At 51.9% G+C, this 17,332-nt stretch overlaps 1 protein-coding gene across 3 annotated transcripts in view; it reads left to right on the top strand.

The window, feature by feature from the left end:
* ASCC2 (activating signal cointegrator 1 complex subunit 2) overlaps positions 1–17,332 on the top strand; it is a 45,409-nt gene that overhangs the window by 17,624 nt on the left and 10,453 nt on the right. For all 3 annotated transcript variants that reach the window (XM_047759769.1, XM_047759770.1, XM_047759768.1), the window contains 10 exons: positions 1,791–1,858; positions 3,315–3,425; positions 4,455–4,567; positions 8,550–8,624; positions 9,064–9,171; positions 9,422–9,490; positions 9,712–9,786; positions 11,085–11,241; positions 13,078–13,292; positions 14,194–14,313. In XM_047759769.1, coding sequence (XP_047615725.1) covers positions 1,791–1,858; positions 3,315–3,425; positions 4,455–4,567; positions 8,550–8,624; positions 9,064–9,171; positions 9,422–9,490; positions 9,712–9,786; positions 11,085–11,241; positions 13,078–13,292; positions 14,194–14,313 — 1,111 coding nt within the window. The remainder of the gene's footprint in view (positions 1–1,790; positions 1,859–3,314; positions 3,426–4,454; positions 4,568–8,549; positions 8,625–9,063; positions 9,172–9,421; positions 9,491–9,711; positions 9,787–11,084; positions 11,242–13,077; positions 13,293–14,193; positions 14,314–17,332) is intronic.

The following is a 17,332-nucleotide window of genomic DNA, read 5'->3' as shown; positions in this document are numbered from 1 at the left end:
CTGATCTCTTTGGCAGTACCTTCCATCCACCCTGGGTTTCTGAGAAGGGACTCTTCGAGGGCTGTCCCTTACATTTTAATTATTTCTTTAAGAGATCAAAAGTCAGATCTGCACTGTCATTCGAATCAGATAAAGAAGTAGAAATAGACTCCAAAGCCCCCAAGGGTAGATTGCGAAATGTGATCTATTTTGATCCTAATCAGTCACCCCTGTGACTGAGGCTTAGGCATGGGAAGGACTGTGAGAGGTGCTTTCCCCAGTGCTTGGTGGTCCAGGTGTGGTGAGGCCCACTGTGTGGGCTGGGCATTATGAGGGGGGAGGCCTGCTCCAGATGCTGGTGTCAGGGGGCTCTGCCCGGAGAAAGTGACACCTGCCTTATGGTGGACTTAGTTCTGGGAGGTCACTGCAGGCAGAGGGAGGGGACAGAGCTCGTTCTGTGAGGTTGAGGATGGTGTGAGGGAGGAATGCAATTTGGAGAATGGGAGGAGGGTGGCCCGAGATGCCTGCAGAGGCCATATCTCACAGGGCCTTTTGCACCATGGTCAGGAGTTTGAAATTGACCTTGAGGATAGCAATAGAACAGTTTTATGAGGAAGAGCAGAGGCTGATGGGAAGACAGCTCCGTCACTCCCTGCCAGTCAGGATCAGGAAGTAGGTGCAGATGGTCAGGACATACCTTCACAGATTGAGAGATCAGCACCCATCTGGAGGCTGGAAGCACTGAGCAAGCTCATGCAGGGAAAACTCAGCTTTCTGGAATCAAGGAACGAAGTGGCCTCCAGGAAAGTTTTTACAGAAAGTCCAGCCACCTAGTCACTGGCTTACTCACCCAGCCCCATCTGGCTTTTGATCTTGTTCATCTTCAAATCCTCCAGGTTGGGGTGAGGGCTGCAGGGTTATCAGGAAGGCAACCAAGGACAGACCCACCCAAAGTCAGAGGACACCTAAAATTCAGAACATCCTGACAGACAGACAGCCTTAGATGCTGGGATGCTAGTGATACGAGGAGCCCAGGTGTTGGCATTTTGCTTCACCATGCCCCTCAGCTAGCCGTGACCTTCCCTCCCTCCCCGCCTTCCATCCCCATTTAGGCAACTAGAACATCCACCGTCTGTTCCAGTTACCATATGCTCTAACCTCCGCACTCACAGCAGCAGCACTTAGAAGATAGTAAACACTTGGAGAGGGGCTTCCTTTTATAGGAATGACTGCACATGTGTGAGAAATCTCCCTCCAGGTCCCTTTCAGGCCTCTCACCTTGGAGTAGGGATTAGAGTGCCTAGCAGATTCAAAGGCAGAGGGTAAGAGAATTTCTAGAGATAGGCCGCCCTAGAATCTCTTCACATTATTGAAGGCCTGGCCTGGCAAGTATCCTGGATGGTTGCACCCAGGTTTCTTGAGCAAAGAAATCACATCTCCTAATTTTCCTGGATGACTGACAGCCATTTACAAAGCTAGTGCCATCATACCAGGCACAGTGCCCAGGTGTGATCATTCCCTGGGGACGACAGGGTGAGCTGGTTTGACCAGGGTGGGTTTTTTACATAATTCACTGGGCAGAGGTGCTCAAAAGGTTAAATTGTACTGAGCAAGGTCCCTCCCCTACCCTGGGGAAGTTTCTAGGCTGGCCAAAGCTCTGTGCCAGCAGGGCCTGGGGCCAGGACTGCTCTGGTGCAGGCGGGCTTAGGAAAGGGGAGAAAGGTCACAGAACACACTGGCAACCATTTGTAATGTGTCCTCTCCATGCTCACTGTCTTTTCTCAATTCTTACCTTTCTTTTCTCTTTTCAGGAAACATCTTTATCCAGCAGCCAAGTTACTATAATGACCTGGATGCAACCGTGCCCACCATCCTTCAGGTACCAGTTCTCAGCCCTGCCCGAGGGGGGGCAGGCTGAGGAGGCCCACCCCCCTTCCCCCCACTGGTGATGTTCCTTGACTTTGCTGGAAGAGTCCAGGGGAGATGTTTGCCCCTCATCTCACCCCTCCTCCAGACCCATCTCCAGACCATCTCTGCGTCCTACCCCTCCCCTCACTCCTTCGGATTCGTCCTTTCCCCTCTTGAACCAGACCGAAACCTAAGGGCTGTCCAGCACTCATACACAAAGAGCTTGAGGTGCATTTTCTTTTTTCTTTCTTTTTTTTTTTGTCTTTTCTAGGGCCACACCCGAGGCATATGGAGGTTCCCAGGCTAGGGGTCGAAATGGAGCTGTAGCTGCCAAGCAAACACCGGAGCCACAGCAACACGGGATCCAAGCCGCATCTGTGACCTATACCACAGCTCACAGCAACGCCGAATCCTTAACCCACTGAGCAAGGCCAGGGATCGAACCCACAACCTCATGGTTCCTAGTCGGATTCGTTAACCACTGCACCACCAAGGGAACTCCTTGAGGTACATTTTCTGTTGCTTGTCATCAGCCATCTGGCTCTAAGGATACCCCTGTGTGTTTCTCAAATCTTTAAAGCCTTATAAAATCATTTTATGAAATAATGTTCCTTGTAGAAAATTAAAAAAAAAGAAAAGATTAATCTTCCATAATCCTTCCACCACTTTTGACAGTAACTTTTAGAATTTGACATGCTAGCTAACATACTTAAATATGGCGCTATCAGTTAAGTACTTACAGGAATTTATGGGGCTCTCTTTTCCCCACACTGTTGATTTGTCTTTTATTTCAATATAATTCCCATTACTCACCATCTCCAGGGGGTCCAAAAACATGTTGCTATATCTCTTAATAATTTATTACTATGCCCTTGCCCAGCCTGTCCAGGTAGTATCTACAGGATTTACGCACATTTTGTCTTTTTTTTTTTTTTTTTTTCCTCACCCATGGAATGCCGAAATTCCCAGGCCAGGGATTGAACCTGGCCATTGCAGTGAGCTGAGCCACAGCAGTGACAATGCCAAATCCTTAACCATTAGGCCACCAAGGAACTTCCTTTTTTTTTTTGGCTGCACCCATGGCATGCGGAAGTTCCCAGACTAGGAATTGAACCTGCGCCACAGCTGTAACCAGAGCCATAGCAGTGATGACACTGGGTCCTTAACCCTCTGAGCCACCGGGGAACTCCCATTTTGTCATTTTAATCCTCACTAGAATCTTGCAAGAAAGATACCCCCATCATTCCCCTTTTACACAGTTTCCACTTTGACCCCTCTTTCTGAGATGTCACAGCTGGTGTCCCAGGCACACTGGCACATATTCTAAAGTTTCTAAGGCAGTTTTCAGATCACCAGTCCCTAGCTGCAGGACAGGGGTCCTAGCTGCCAGCTCACAGGATGTGGGAGTCACCTCTTATGTTTCACAGGTCTTCAGCAATATCCTCCAGCACTGTGGTTTGCAAGGGGATGGGGCCAGCGCCATACCCCAGAAGCTGGAGGAGAGGAGCCGGCTGACCCCCAGCGACTTGCCTCTCCTGGTGAGGTTGCCCTTCAGCCCAGCTCCTTTCTGGCCAATAGAAGCCCCAGCAGCTTGTTGCCTTGCTCCCAGCCCCTTGACCCTGACCCACAGGCAGCTATTCCCATCACACAGGTTTAGAGGGTTTCAGCAGGCTTCCTTTTTCCTCTGGGAGCTTCATTTATGGACTAGTAGATGGAAGAATGGAGGTTCACTGGCTTGTTATTCATTGAGAAATGTATCCATTTAGCCTATTTGCACTGAGGAGCCCCCAGCATGTACCAGGCTCCAGGCTGGGCGGTAGGATGAAGCAGTTTGCAAAAGCAAATACAGCACCAGCTCTCATGGAACTCAGAGTCTAAGGGGGTGACAGACAGAAGGTGAATGTTTAAGGAACCTGGGCATGTGTCAGGCCCTGCGTTAGAGCAGGAGCGAGGCTGCTGTGCGCTGCCCTCCTGGAGCTTGCCATCCTGTGGGAAAACAGGCATTCAAACAACATTTCAGAAAAGGGTGCACCAAGTGCTGTGGGAGCAGGGTGTTTTTACCCCTCTGAACCACAGCCAAGTTTTTACAGATAAGTCTTCTTATCCGTAAAATAGAGATCCTAACATCTCCCCAGCCTACTTCTTAGAGTTGTCATGAGAATCAGGGAAGTGCATGAGAAAGTACTCCCTGTTCTGTGTACGCTCTTCAGAATCTAAGAAAAGTGTGGGCTGGGTATTCTTGTTCTCAGTGGGATGTGCTTTCTGTGTGGGACCTTGGGTGCTGTCTTCAGATACAAGCCTGGGTTCTCCTTCAGCATCCAGAGACAGAACCGTATTGTCCCAGAGCTAGAAGTCGCCCTAGAGACCCCTGTGTGTGCATCTGTGGAGTCGTAGGTTGAGCTGCCCAGCTCGTGCTCCTAGAGCTGGACCAGCCAGGCTTTGCCCGGGGCCTCCAGCATTCACCTGCCTCTGGGGGATCCCTGGCTTTGTCAGCTTTGTCTCACACCCTCTCCAGAGCTGTCTGTGGGGACGGATGAGAATAATACAGTGTTTTCCTTTGGCCACAGGAACTAAAGGACATTGTTCTCTACCTTTGTGATACCTGCACCACACTCTGGGCCTTCCTGGATATCTTCCCTTTGGCTTGCCAGACCTTCCAGAAACACGACTTCTGTTACAGGTACAGCGATAGTTCTGGCTGTGAAAGTCAAGGTTCTGGTTCAACATCCTCATTCAGCACATATTTACTGGGTGCTTGGAATGTGCCAGACCCTCTTCCAGCCCTGGGGATACGGCAGTGGAGACAGATCCGGCTTCTGCCTGTGTGGGGCCTGCATTTGAGAAGCATTCCTATGTGGGGCTAAGAAGAGGGCGAGGGAGGAAGAAAAACACCAACCAAGAGTTGAGCACTTTCAGTTTGGTTCTGTTTTGTCTCAGAGCCCCTGTCTCGGGCAGGCACAGGGAGTGATAGACTGTAAGGAGCGGGCTGGGGACTCCAGCACCAGCCCAGGGAAGAGCTCACGCAGGAAGCAAGCAGATGTGTGCATGTGTGGGGCCAGCTGTTGGTGCCAAATCACAGACACAGATGAGGGAGCAAAATTCTGTCCCATGAAATAAAAGGTTTCAGGGTGACCCTCAAATGAGGTCTTAAGAATGACAGCAACCTTTGGACAGAGAAAGGCTACCACAGCAGGAAAGGTGTTCAGGCAGGCAGAGTGAGGCCTGCGCAGCCCCAGAGTGAATTCCAGGGAGAACCAGGCAGTAGAATGTGACATGAGGGGCAGGCGTGGCCTGGGGAGAAGGTTTGATGGGTTTGATACGCGCTGGCAGGGAATGGGGCCTTTATCCTGTAGGCAGGAGGGAGCCTCTGAAGGCTTTTATCCAAAGAAGTTATAGAAAGATCCTGCTGCGATGGAGAAAGATGTAGAGGGGGGCTTTGGGGTGGGGAAGGAGACTCTCTTTGCCGTCTTAGCACCATGGACATCTGTTCCCTGTGCAGTGAGGAAGGGGTGTGGGTCGCATGGGCTGGTAACCAGCACGTTGCCTGGCAACAGCTGGGGAGGGGGCTGGCCTGTTCTGAGTGGCCTCTGGCTGTTCTTTTTTTTTTTTTTTTTGTCTTTTTTGCCATTTCTTGGGCCTCTCCCGCGGCATATGGAGGTTCCCAGGCTAGGAGTCAAATAGGAGCTGTAGCCACCGGCCTACGCCAGAGCCACAGCAACGCGGGATCTGAGCCGCGCCTGCAACCTACACCACAGCTCATGGCAATGCCAGATAGTTAACCCACTGAGCAAGGCCAGGGATTGAACCCAAAACCTCATGGTTCCTAGTCGGATTCGTTAACCACTGAGCCATGACAGGAACTCCGCCTCTGGCTGTTCTTGCCAGGCATCTCTCCCCACCATTCACAGGAGCTTCTGGGAGCCACACAACTCCATCCGCCCAGCCCTCTGTCCATTCGGTCAATTGTTCACACATTTGACAAAACATTTACCTAGTGCTGACGTGTGCCAGAATTGTCAGCTGGGGCCAGAGCCCTCCTGGATCTCCTCAGCTTGTGAAAATCAGACCTGAGCATTGATGGGCCTCCTGGAGAAGGTTAGAATGAAGCACCGATCCACACTCCCCTCGAAGAAAGGGGTTAGAAGGGAACTCTAACTGTCACTGTTTTTTCTTTTTCTTTTCACAGCCCATCTGCAGCATATGGATGTTCCCAGGCTAAGGGTAGATTTAAAGCTGCAGCTGCTGGCTGGCATATGCCACAGCCACAGTAACGCTGGATCCTTAACCCACTGAGCAAAGCCAGGGATGGAACCTGCATCCCCATGGACACTAGTTGGATTCTTAACCCACTGAGCCACAATGGGAACTCCACTTTTTTTTTTTTTTACTGTCACATTTTTTTAAACAGTATCTTTTCTCATGGTTATTATGGCAAATGCTTGTAGGAAATTGGGGAAATCGCCCAAAGGTAGGAAATTAAAATCACCATGAGAGATCATGCTGTTCTTACACTTTTTTTTTTGTCTTTTTGCCTTTTTATAGGGCCGCTCCCTCGGCATATGGAGTTCCCAGGCTAGGGGTCTAATCAGAGCTGTAGCCACTGGCCTACACCAGAGCCACAGCAACACCAGATCCGAGTCATGTCTGCGATCTACACCACAGCTCATGGCAACGCTGGATCCTTAACCCACTGAGCAAGGCCAAGGATTGAACCCGCAATCTCATGGTTCCTAGTGGGATTCGTTAACCACTGTGCCACAATGGGAACTCCTGTTCTTACACTTTTGTACCTGGTTTATTTTCACTCATCATAAGCATTTTCCCATTTTGGTGAATGCATCTTCCCAAACGTGGCACAGATGGTTTTGGAAAGGGTCTTCGAGACTGAAGGGTCATTTCTGGAAGAACTGGCTTTCCTGCAAGACACCAGTAGAGGCAGGGGAGCAGTTCCACCCTTCTCCGGGTGAAGAGGAAGAAAGGAAAACACTTCTGACTGCAAGTGACCCTGCCTTTGGCAAGTGATACTGCCTCTGACCCACAAACAGCCTGGGGCTGGCCCAGCCTGTTCCAGCTGTGCAGGAGGCCAGGAACGCCCACTGAGCTCATGCAGCAACCTCAGTCCCGGAGAGCTCTGGGCAAGGGGTTACCAAACAGCCCTTTAGCTAATCTCTCTCAGAACAACCTTCTCCTCCTTCCTCTCTTTTGTCCTTTAAATTGTTGAGCGAATACTAATACATTCACCTGCTTCAAACACAGAAAGTATGAAATAGCCAAGGAAAACCCTCCTTCTCTACCTTCCCCAGTTCTTTTCCTCACACACAAACATTGTGTTAGTTTTTATGCAATTTTCCAGAGATAGGGATCTAAATATATGCATGTAAGCAAATAGATACATTATAAATCTCCTGCATTCTTTTTTATGTTTAGTACTGTCAGATTATGAGTGTGGTGTGTACTGTTTGCATTTTACTTTTAAACTTAATGTATTTCTGTGCATAAAGCACTGTCAGTCTTTGGAATGGCTGGGTAGAATTCTGTTGCGTGGGATACACAGAGATGGACTTCTAAGTTTTTTCTAATTGTTTGCTGTTACTGAAAAATGCCATAAAGAATCACTTTGCACACGCATCATTTTGCACCTTTATAAGTATATCTGAGGAATAAATTCCTAGAAGTAGAATTGCAGGAACAGATGGTATATGCATTTAAAATTTTCATGGATCTTGCCAAATCACCCTCCATAGGGGTTGTTTCAATTTACCCTCCCACCAGCAGTGTATCTTGGCAACGCCTGAATCTGTTGGAGCCAGACTGCCCTCTCTGTCTTCTTCTGGGCGCCGTGCTGTGGGCCTAGTACAGCCTGCCTCTTTTGGCCTACTTACCCTCTGCTCCGTACAGCACTGTGCTGGAATAAAGTTGCCAGAAGCCAGCCAATCGACAGACAAATGTTTACAGAGTACCAGCTGCAGATTCAGCACTGTTCTAGGCGTGTAGGCTGCATTTCTGGCTTTGGGAAGCTTAAGATGTTCAGATGGAGAGGAGTTTTCATTTTAATATATATTTTTACTTTTTTTTAGGGCTGCACCTGTAGCATATGGGAGTTGCTAGGTGAAGGGTTGAATTGGAGCTGCAGCTGCTGGCCTTCACCACCGCCACAGCAGTGCTGGATCTGAACCACATCTGTGACCTATACCCCAGCTCACAGTAACGCCAGATCCTTAACCCACTGAGCGAGGCCAAGGATCAAACCCGCATCTTCAAAGATACTGGTTGGGTTTCTAACCCACTGAGCCACAACAGGAACTCCCTTTTAAAAAAAAGTTTTAGTGAAGTATAGTTGATTTACAATGTTGTGTTCAGATGGAGAATTTAAATTTGAGTTGAGAAGGGGTGGCTGGGTGGCTGTGAGGTTGCTGAGGTGAGAAACAAGGTTGGCTGCACTGTGCCAGGTACAGATGTACCAGAGAGAGGAGTTCCGATTTGATGTCATAGGAGGTAGGATCTGCTGGCAGTTTCTGATCAAGGAAAAAGTGAAAAATTTATTGTGGTGGCAACCTGCAAGCAAGAAATGGGTTTCATGCTCCTTTGATTTTCTTTGATTTTCTAACGAAGTGCGGTATCTACGAATTAATCCAGCCTTTCACCCATTTGTGCCACTGCAGGGTAGCTTCCTTTTACGAGATAGCAATCCCAGAACTGGAATCTACGATTAAGAAGAGAAGGCTTGAAGATAGCAAGTGAGGCGGGAACAAAACAAGAGCCTTGTTATGGGAGAGAGAAGCCCCAGCCTGGGCCCTGCCCACCCCAAGCGTCAGCATCCCCATCCCCAAGTTAAGGGGGGTGGGACCAAGGACCATGCAGGTTCAGCTGACTCATCCTACCTAGCAGCCTCCTGGCCTTGGCAGCCAAGCCTTTTCCCCGGGCTGCTGCTCCAAGCTGTTATTAACCCACTGGTCCCTGACCTACTGTTTGAGCTGAAAGCGACCCTGGGACCAGCCAGCCTCTCAGAGCCTGTAGCCTTTTGCCAGCTGTTGCCAACAGCGACCTGTGAGGCCTTCTCGGCCCCGGGGAGGGTGGGGCAGGAACACCCTCAAATACTGCCAATACACCCTCAAACAAGCTCCCTCAGTGCCTTTTTGCCTCTCAGATCTACTTTTTCTTCTCTGGCCTTCAAAGGCTGCTAGGTGACCTGTGGCAGAGGCTCTCCCATTCCAGGAAGAAGCTACTGGAGATTTTTCACATCCTCCTGAACCAGATCTGCCTTCTCCCAGTCCTTGAAAGCAGGTAAGCCCTGGGGAGCCACCACCCCAGTGGAAGAGCCTCCTCCCCAGGCCCAGCAGAGGCATTTCCCTCACTTCATCTGCTCCCTCCCCTGCTCTGAGCTTGCTGAGCAAAGATGGAAAACCAAGAAAAATGCTTTGGTTCCTCCAACTGGCCAGAGGCCTGGCAGCGGGGTGGGAGGTGGGGTGGGCCGGGGAGGGAGCTGCAGATTGTCTGCCTGGAGTGAGCTCATCTTCCTGGGGTCCTGTTCCAGCTGTGACAACATTCAGGGCTTCATCGAGGAGTTCCTTCAGATCTTCAGCTCCTTGCTGCAGGAGAAGAGGTGAGCGTGTGGCTGCGCTGGACCTGCTGTGGGTCAGCCCCATGGTGCCCCCACTGGCCGGCCCCACGAGGCCTTACCTAATAGAGCCCCTGCCAAGTGCTCACCATGGTCTCAGCTTCTGGCATTTGTGGTTGGGCAGCAGACACAGGGAGTGGGCTGCAGCAAACCATCCCCTGTGGCTCCAGCCCTGTCCCCTGCCCCCCATCTATTCTCTGTGGCAGGTTCCTCCGGGACTACGACGCACTCTTCCCCGTGGCTGATGATGTCAGCCTTCTGCAACAGGCCTCATCAGCTTTGTATCCTTTTACCGCAGCCCCTGGGATGGGCCTGGCCCGACTGGGTCAGACCCAGAGGAGCAGAGGGACATTTAGCCCCAGAACACACGGTCAGCCAGCTTTCCCTCAACACCCATCAAGGCCCCAACCCCTGTTTCTGGAGGAGGTGACTGCTTCTGATCCTCAGGGAAGATACAGCCCTACTTTGTCTAGCCTTTACTGAGCACCTGGGCCTGTGTGACCAAGATGGACTCAGCCCTGCTCTCCTGGATGTCACTGTAGGATGGGCGATGGATAAATAAAGGAGCAGTTAGAGTGTCACATGGGAGACATTCAGGCGGGGTGGGGGCGGGGAGCCAGGGGAGACATCTCACCCAGTGGAGCTTGGGGTGAAGGTGTCACGTGGAAGTGAAGTCTAAGTTGAGAGTAGCACAAGCTCGTGGCCAGGTCCCGAGCTAAATGTTCAGGGGATAAGGGACAGAGCTGGCCTGTCTGAGGAGCCCACAGACATGTGCGCAGATTGCAGGGGGCTGAGTGGAAGGGGTCTAGTGGGAAGGGGGTTAGGCCATGGCAGATGAGCTGGGGGAGTGAGCAGACCTGCATGGCCATGGGGTGGCCCTCACTGAGAAGTTTGGGGTCAGCCCTGCAAGCACTGGGGAGCCGCCGAAGGATGTGAAGCAAAAGATGACGTCGTCATTATCATACATTGGCAAAGCTCTGTCTAGCGCAGGGAAGAAGGGACTAGCCTGGGACCTCCGTGAGGCCCGGGGCCAACGAGGAGGATGCTATTGCTGAAGTGTGGCTGGTGGGGGTTTGGATGAGAAATGAGGCGAGGGAGCCTAGGCCAACTCCCAGAGGTGTGGCTGGGCAGTGCCCAGGACTGTGGAGGCGTGGGCCCCAGGGACATTTGGATGGCTGGAGTAGGTTGCTCAGTCCTGCCTCAGGAACACCCTGTGGGCCTCCAGCCTTCGCAGAAAGCCCACAACTGGAGGCAGCCCAGTGGTGGTGCCCCATCAGGCCTTCCTCCTGGGGGTCAGTGCAAAGGAGAAACTGCTGGCTTGCTCCTAGCCCTGTCTTTACCGAGCGCTGCTTTCTGCTGAGTGGCAGGTACTGGGTTCTGAGGCTTGTGTGACTGTGGTCTGGCCTGTTCCCCCATGTAGCCCAGGTGCCTGTGGTGCCCACTGGATGCAGCCCAGGCAGCCCCTGGCAGAAGCCATATGGTCAGATGCTGGGGAAGGATAGGGAAAATGATGCTGCCTCTGAGCTGGAAAGGATAGACGGCTGTGGTCCCCAAGTGACTCCTTAACACGTCCTCACAGGGATGAGACTCGGACTGCCTACATCCTCCAGGCAGTCGAGAGTGCATGGGAAGGGGTGGACCGACGGAAAGCCACCGATGCCAGAGGCCCACCAGCGGCTGAGAATCCTAACGGGGTTGTGGAGACTGCTGAGCCAGAGAACTCCGAGGGAGAGGAGGTGTGTGACTAGAGCTGCAGTTTCCCCTGCTCTCCCGGCCCCTCCTGGCCAAATCTGAGAAGCTGGGGAAAACCTCCCTTTGTTTCTGCTCTCAGGGAAAAAGGTTTCTTTAAGAATTGACTGCCTCGGAGTTCCCACTGTGGCTCAGTGGTTAACGAATCCGACCAGGAACCTTGCAGTTGCGGGTTCGATCCCTGGCCTCGCTCAGTGGGTTAAGGATCTGACATTGCCGTGAGCTGCAGTGTAGGTCTCAGACTCGGCTTGGATCCTCCGTTGCTGTGGCTCTGGCATAGGCCGGCAATTACAGGTCTGATTAGGCCCCTAGCCAGGGAACCTCCACATGCCACAGCTATGGCCCTAGAAAAGACCAAAAAAAAAAAAAGAATTGACTGCCTTAAGCTGCTGGTCAGCTCTCTGCTTCCTTTAGAGGCTGCTGGACTGGGTGTGAGGAAAGCAAGTTGCTTAGCTGTCAAAGCCTCAGTTTCCCCTCCATAAAAAGAAGCAATGGAGCTTTTTGCATGTGAAACTCCTTGGTAGTCCCCTCTAAACAGATAGCAGTGGAGCTGCTGTAGTTGTAGCGGGGAACAGCTCCCGGTCTCATCACTTGGCTCTCCAGAAGTCCCTCATGGGACCACAGACTCTACTGAGCTAGTGGAAACCTCTGATCTAGTGCTTTTGCTCCAGGCCTTTCTGGAACTCACCATCACCCAGTCTGGCCATACTGATTGGCCACTGAGCCCAGGACTCTTCCCTGCATGTCAGGAGGCACACAGTCTCTGAGGCCAGGCAGCTCAGGGGTATATCTTGGTTCTGCCACTTGCCAGCTGGGTGGCCATAGTCCCTCACATGGAGCCTTGGCTCCTCACCTGTAAGATGGGGCTCACCAATGTCCCCACCTCCGTGAGCTTGTAGAATGCTCAGAGCCACATCGTGGAGTGAGTGAGTGCTCTGAGCCTGGCTGGTCTTGACGCTCCATTGATAGATGCTGCTCTTCTTCCTATTAGACCCCAGGCCCTGTGACTACTGTCCCAGGACCCTGGAGAATGACAGCCCCATCTGCGTTTTTCCACCCTTTTCCCCATTTGGCTTCTTAGCTCAGACACGGAGGAGTTTTATTGTTACTTTTTTGATTTGTGAATTCTCTTAAATGAAGAGCCTAAAAAATGAAGCCACTTTGAGCAGTCTGTAAACTGAATCCTCCTTATCGAAAAGAGGATAATCAGAGGGGAGCATGTCCATACAGTCTAGACCTGATGGTTGCTGTTCCCCACCAATGTCACTCATTAACCTGTTAGAGCGGGAAAAGGACCTAGTTCATAGAGGCCACAGCCATTTGTGGAGCACCTAGTCCACTCCAGGCACTGTGCTCCACGCTTTGTGTGCATTATCTCTTTGAAGCATTTTTTGTTGTTTTGGCCATACCTGCATCATGTGGAAGTTCCACGTTCAGGGGCCAGGGATCAAACCTGTGCCTTGCAGTGACAATGCCAGATCCTTAACCCACTGAGCCACCAGGGAATTCCTCTTTGAACCATTTGAAACAATCCCATGAGGTGGATGGTAGTAGGCCCATTTTATAAGGAGGAAACAGGTTCAGAGAGGGAAAGCTCCCTGCCCAAAGTCACACAGCCCAAAGAAGTTCAGCTGGTAAGTCATAGAGCCCTCTTATTTCCAGGGAGGGAAATGGAGACTTAAGTGACTTGGCCAAGGTCCCTCAGCCAGGAGGAACAGGGCTAGGACTCAAACCGGGCGCCCTGACTCTGAGACCAGTGCTGTGTGGGGCCCGTTCCCAGCCTGGCCTAGGCTTCTGCTCCTTTACTCTGGCTCTTCCTGCAGTGCCTGGGAGCAGCTGCGGCCCCAGCCCCTGCCGTGTGTGGCGTGGAGCTGGACTCACTCATCTCCCAAGTGAAGGACCTGCTGCCAGAGCTCGGGGAGGGCTTCATCCTGGCCTGCCTAGAGCACTACAGCTACGACCCAGAGCAGGTGATCAACAACGTCCTGGAGAGCCGCCTGGCCCCTGCCCTCAGCCAGCTGGATCGCAGCCTAGACAGGTGGGAGGAGGCTCCTGGCTCCTGGCCTGCCTCAGGTCCCTGGCCACAGCACTCTGGGGGCCCTCATCAGGGGCCCGTCTCAGTTCCTCTGCATGCCTACTGCTCTGTCTCTGGTGTCCCAAGACTCAGCTTATTTTCTCTCCCCCCAGCAGAAGTTCCCCACCCTATAAGCTCATGTCCTCTGTGGGGAAACATAGATGCCTCAGGCCCCCAGGAAGCCCTCATACACCCCCTTCAGGGCAGAGTGTGCACTGGGACCTGCCTGCACCAACAGGTGGGAAAACAGCTCAGAGTCACAGGATGTGACCTAGGGATCACAGGCCTTTGGAGCTCTGATATTGCTGGCCTGCCCTGTCATTGCCACCTTCCCAGTAGATTCCAGGGGGAGGACAGCCAAAGCTTCCCTCTTCCTTCACACCCACTCTTCCTGAGTTGGGCACACTGCTTCCCTGAAGGCTCCCAAGGTTGAGGGGTGGGGAGCAGGAATGAGTACATGAAGTGGATGTTTCTTCCATTCATAAATGTTTATTGAATGAATGAATGAAGTTAGCTCTGCCCTTGGACAAGCTCCTTGGCCTCCCTTTGCCCATTTTACAGGTGAGGGCATTGAGACACAAAGAGCTCAAACGACCTCTATCTCATAGGGCTGTTGTGAACATCAGATGAGGGAGGGAGATTTTAAACAGAAAACCTGCATCAATGGCACTGGGGACTGAGGGACGCTTTGTGTGAGGGGTGGCCACATACCCAGGCAGGGCCAGATTGGGCAGGTTTTTAGGCTGCGTCCCAAGTGTTGAAGGGGTTTGGAGGCTCTGACAGTGTAACATGGTAGGGGAAAGTGGGGTGCAGGTCGATGTCCACTGGCAAGGGCCCTGAAATGGGTTTCTCTGCTACCCCCCAGACAGGTGAAGCCAGACCCAACACCTCTGCTGACATCTCGTCACAACGTCTTCCAGAATGATGAGTTTGACGTGTTCAGCCGGGACTCAGTGGACCTGAGCCGGGTACACAAAGGCAGGAGGTGAGTTCAGTGGGCCATGGGGGTCCCAGGACCCCAACTCTGCAAATGCAGAGAGAAAGTGAGAGAAACTAAAGGCCCCTATCTTATGGAGCTTCAGCTCAGGGCTCCCCCGGCAGCTGGGCTCAGGCTCTCTAGTGATCCTGCTTTGGGCTCTAACTGCACTCAGGGGTTATCAGTGAGTCCTCCTCATTGACAGTGAAAAGCCAGAGGGTCCAAAACAAGCCCCTCTTCCCTCCTTTGACATTTGGGGTGTCCACCCCTGAATCTCTGGATGGGAGAGCCGTGCTTCCCAGCAGCTGCTCCTTGACCTGAATTTCTCCATTCTGTGACAAAATGAGCAAATGAAGGGCCTGTACCTGGTGAGCTTTTCATAAGTAACCATATTCCATTTTCAGGCCTTTTTGCTTATTTTTAGTCTATGTCCTTACTTTTTTGGCTCTGGAAAGTCCATCCATGATTTATTCATTTATTCAACAAATATTTGCCTGTGCTTCCAGGCCCTGGATTTATTAGGTGCTGGGGATCTGTTGAGGAATGAAATGGACACGGGCTCTGCCCACGTGGAGTTTGCACTAATCAACTTGGCAAACAAGCAACATAAAATTGCAGCTGAAACAGATTCTATGAGTTGGAGGTGCTCAGACTTCTGAGCCTCTGGTTGGAGCTTCAGTCCAGGCAGAAAGTCTCCTCAGAGAAAATGCCCTGGCATTGCTGGTGGAAGGACGAGGAAGAGTCAGTTCTACAGAGGGGGAGGGGACTTTCCCAGCAGAGGGAACAGCAGAGGCAGTGGCCACAAGGCCGCATGGAGCATGGTGAGGGTCCCCCTGAGCTGACACTTTCTGTTTTGGAAAGATCACCTAGCTTTGAAACTGAGACCCATCAGAGAGCTTGAGAGTCAGCAGCCACATGGAGACTGTGACAGGATGGGGAATAAGACACTGACAGCCCCCTGCTGGGCCGCCAGAGTTTTTCTGGGCAGAGTTGATTCTTGGGCAAGTACAGCCTGCACTTTCCCCCATGATGGAGCCAGAAGGGGACCTGCCCAGTTCTCGGCATAGGAGCCCCAGGCCAGAGGTGCAAGCAGTCCCCCCTCCCCAGGGCCATCCAGTGATGGAAGTGTGGCTGGCTGAGGGCTTGGGGACCCGGCACAGGGCAACCATAAAGAAAACATTTGCAAACTGCTTAGTCACACACATTGCGACATCTCCAGATCCCAGGCTGGCAATGTTATCCTATGTCAGTGGCCGCTGTTCCAGGCCAGAATGACCCTGCTATGGGGAGAGGGGCAGGCAAGGAGGACTGTACCCCTGCTCAAAAGGTGCTCCAGGTGCCTGGCAGAGACCCTGGGTAGCAAATGTTTACTGAACTCACTGTGCTGGGTAGCCCAAGCTTTAAGGACTACAAAGAGGTAAGGCCTCCATTCATGTGTTCATTATTTATTTATTCACTCAGCAGATATCTATTAAGTAATTTACTGTCTCCAGATCCTGTGCCAGAGACACCAGGGAGACAAGGTGAACAAGGCACCCAGGCCTCGCCCATAAACAGCACAGAGACCGTGGGAAAGACGTAGGCCATTAGACAAGCAGGGACGGAGTAGAGAGGTGCTGGGATGGGGCAGGGAGGAGCCTGAGCAGGGGCACCTCTCCTGATGTGGGCGGGGCAGAGGGGCCTAGGGCCTTTGGGCGTGGCTTCATGGAGCACATGAGAAGTTAAGTAGCATAAGGCAGATCACCCTTGAGTTAAAATGTGTGTGTCAGAGTTCCTGTTGTGGCTCAGCAGGTTAAGAACCTGACTAGTATCCAAAGAGGATGTGGGTTCAACCCCTGGCCTCACTCAGTGGATTAAGGATCTAGTATTGCCATAAGCTTAAGCATAGATTGCAGCTGTAGCTTGGCTCTGGCATTTGCTGTGGCTGTGGTGTGGCCTAGCGGCTGAAGCTCCGCTTCAACCCCTAGCCTGGGAACTTCCATATCCTGCAGGTATGGCCCTTAAAAGACCAAAAAAACCAAAAAAACAAAAAAAGTGTGTGTCCGTTAAGTCGATTATACCAGATGGGTGCACTCAGTGGCTAAAGTAATAAGGACATCTGTCCCCTTGCGTGATAGGCAGTCACAAGTAGGTCAGTCTAGGCTTGGTTGCTCTGTGGTGCAGCCACCCCGTCAAGGAGGCATCTTGCTCCCTCAAGGCCCCTGGGTGGCTGCAGCTGTTTCAGCTGTGACCTCCAGAAATGACAGTGCCAGGAGAACTGCTCTTTCTGCCTCTGCTTTGGAGACCAGGAAACCTTTCCCAGAAGTCTCCAGGTTTCCCTCATATCTCACTGGGGAGCTGGGTCACGGGGCTGAGGGCCAGGGCTCCAGAAGGGGGAAGGGGCAAGACCTGAGTGAAATGAGGGTCTGTTAGGAGTGGGGGTGAGGTGAAGGGTGGTTGTTGGGTAGATGTCAAGCTCATGTGCTACAGCTCTTTCATAGCAAAGCCAAGGAGACTGTGAGTGTAAGGTGGGGCCCCCTAACTCCCTTGGACTGAATAGTGGTACCCTGGAAGATAACAGTTCTCTCCCAAAACAGTTCTATTTACAAAAATGCCTGTGCACCCTGTGTGCCTCTTGGAGAGTCCCAGAGCCCATTGGCACATTAAAGGCTCTGACAAGTCCTGCAGGAAATGCAGTCAGATTCCCTTTGCTCAGCAGGTGCCAGGTCCACTTCTATTCATTGTCTCATTTTATCCTGACATCATGCCTGGGTGACAGAACTAAATCTTGGCGAGGATAAGGGGCTTGCCTGTGATCACACAGCTCAGGAAGAAGCTGAGCAGACTTGAGTCAGGAGACCTGTTCTGGCCATGGCTCAGCTGCTAGAAACTGTGTGACCTTGGGAAAGTTACTGTACCTCTCTGGGTCCCCTGCTTCCTCACCTGGAAAAGGAAGGGTTTGCCTCCTCTGTAGGCCCTTTAGAAATTCAAAGGTGGGTGTCACCCCACTAAGGGCCACTTTGAGTTGGGCCTTGAAGAACAAGCTGGA

The sequence above is a fragment of the Phacochoerus africanus genome, chromosome 15 (assembly GCF_016906955.1).
Source record: "Phacochoerus africanus isolate WHEZ1 chromosome 15, ROS_Pafr_v1, whole genome shotgun sequence".
NCBI lineage: Eukaryota > Metazoa > Chordata > Mammalia > Artiodactyla > Suidae > Phacochoerus > Phacochoerus africanus.
This window is presented reverse-complemented; position numbering and strand designations above follow the sequence as displayed.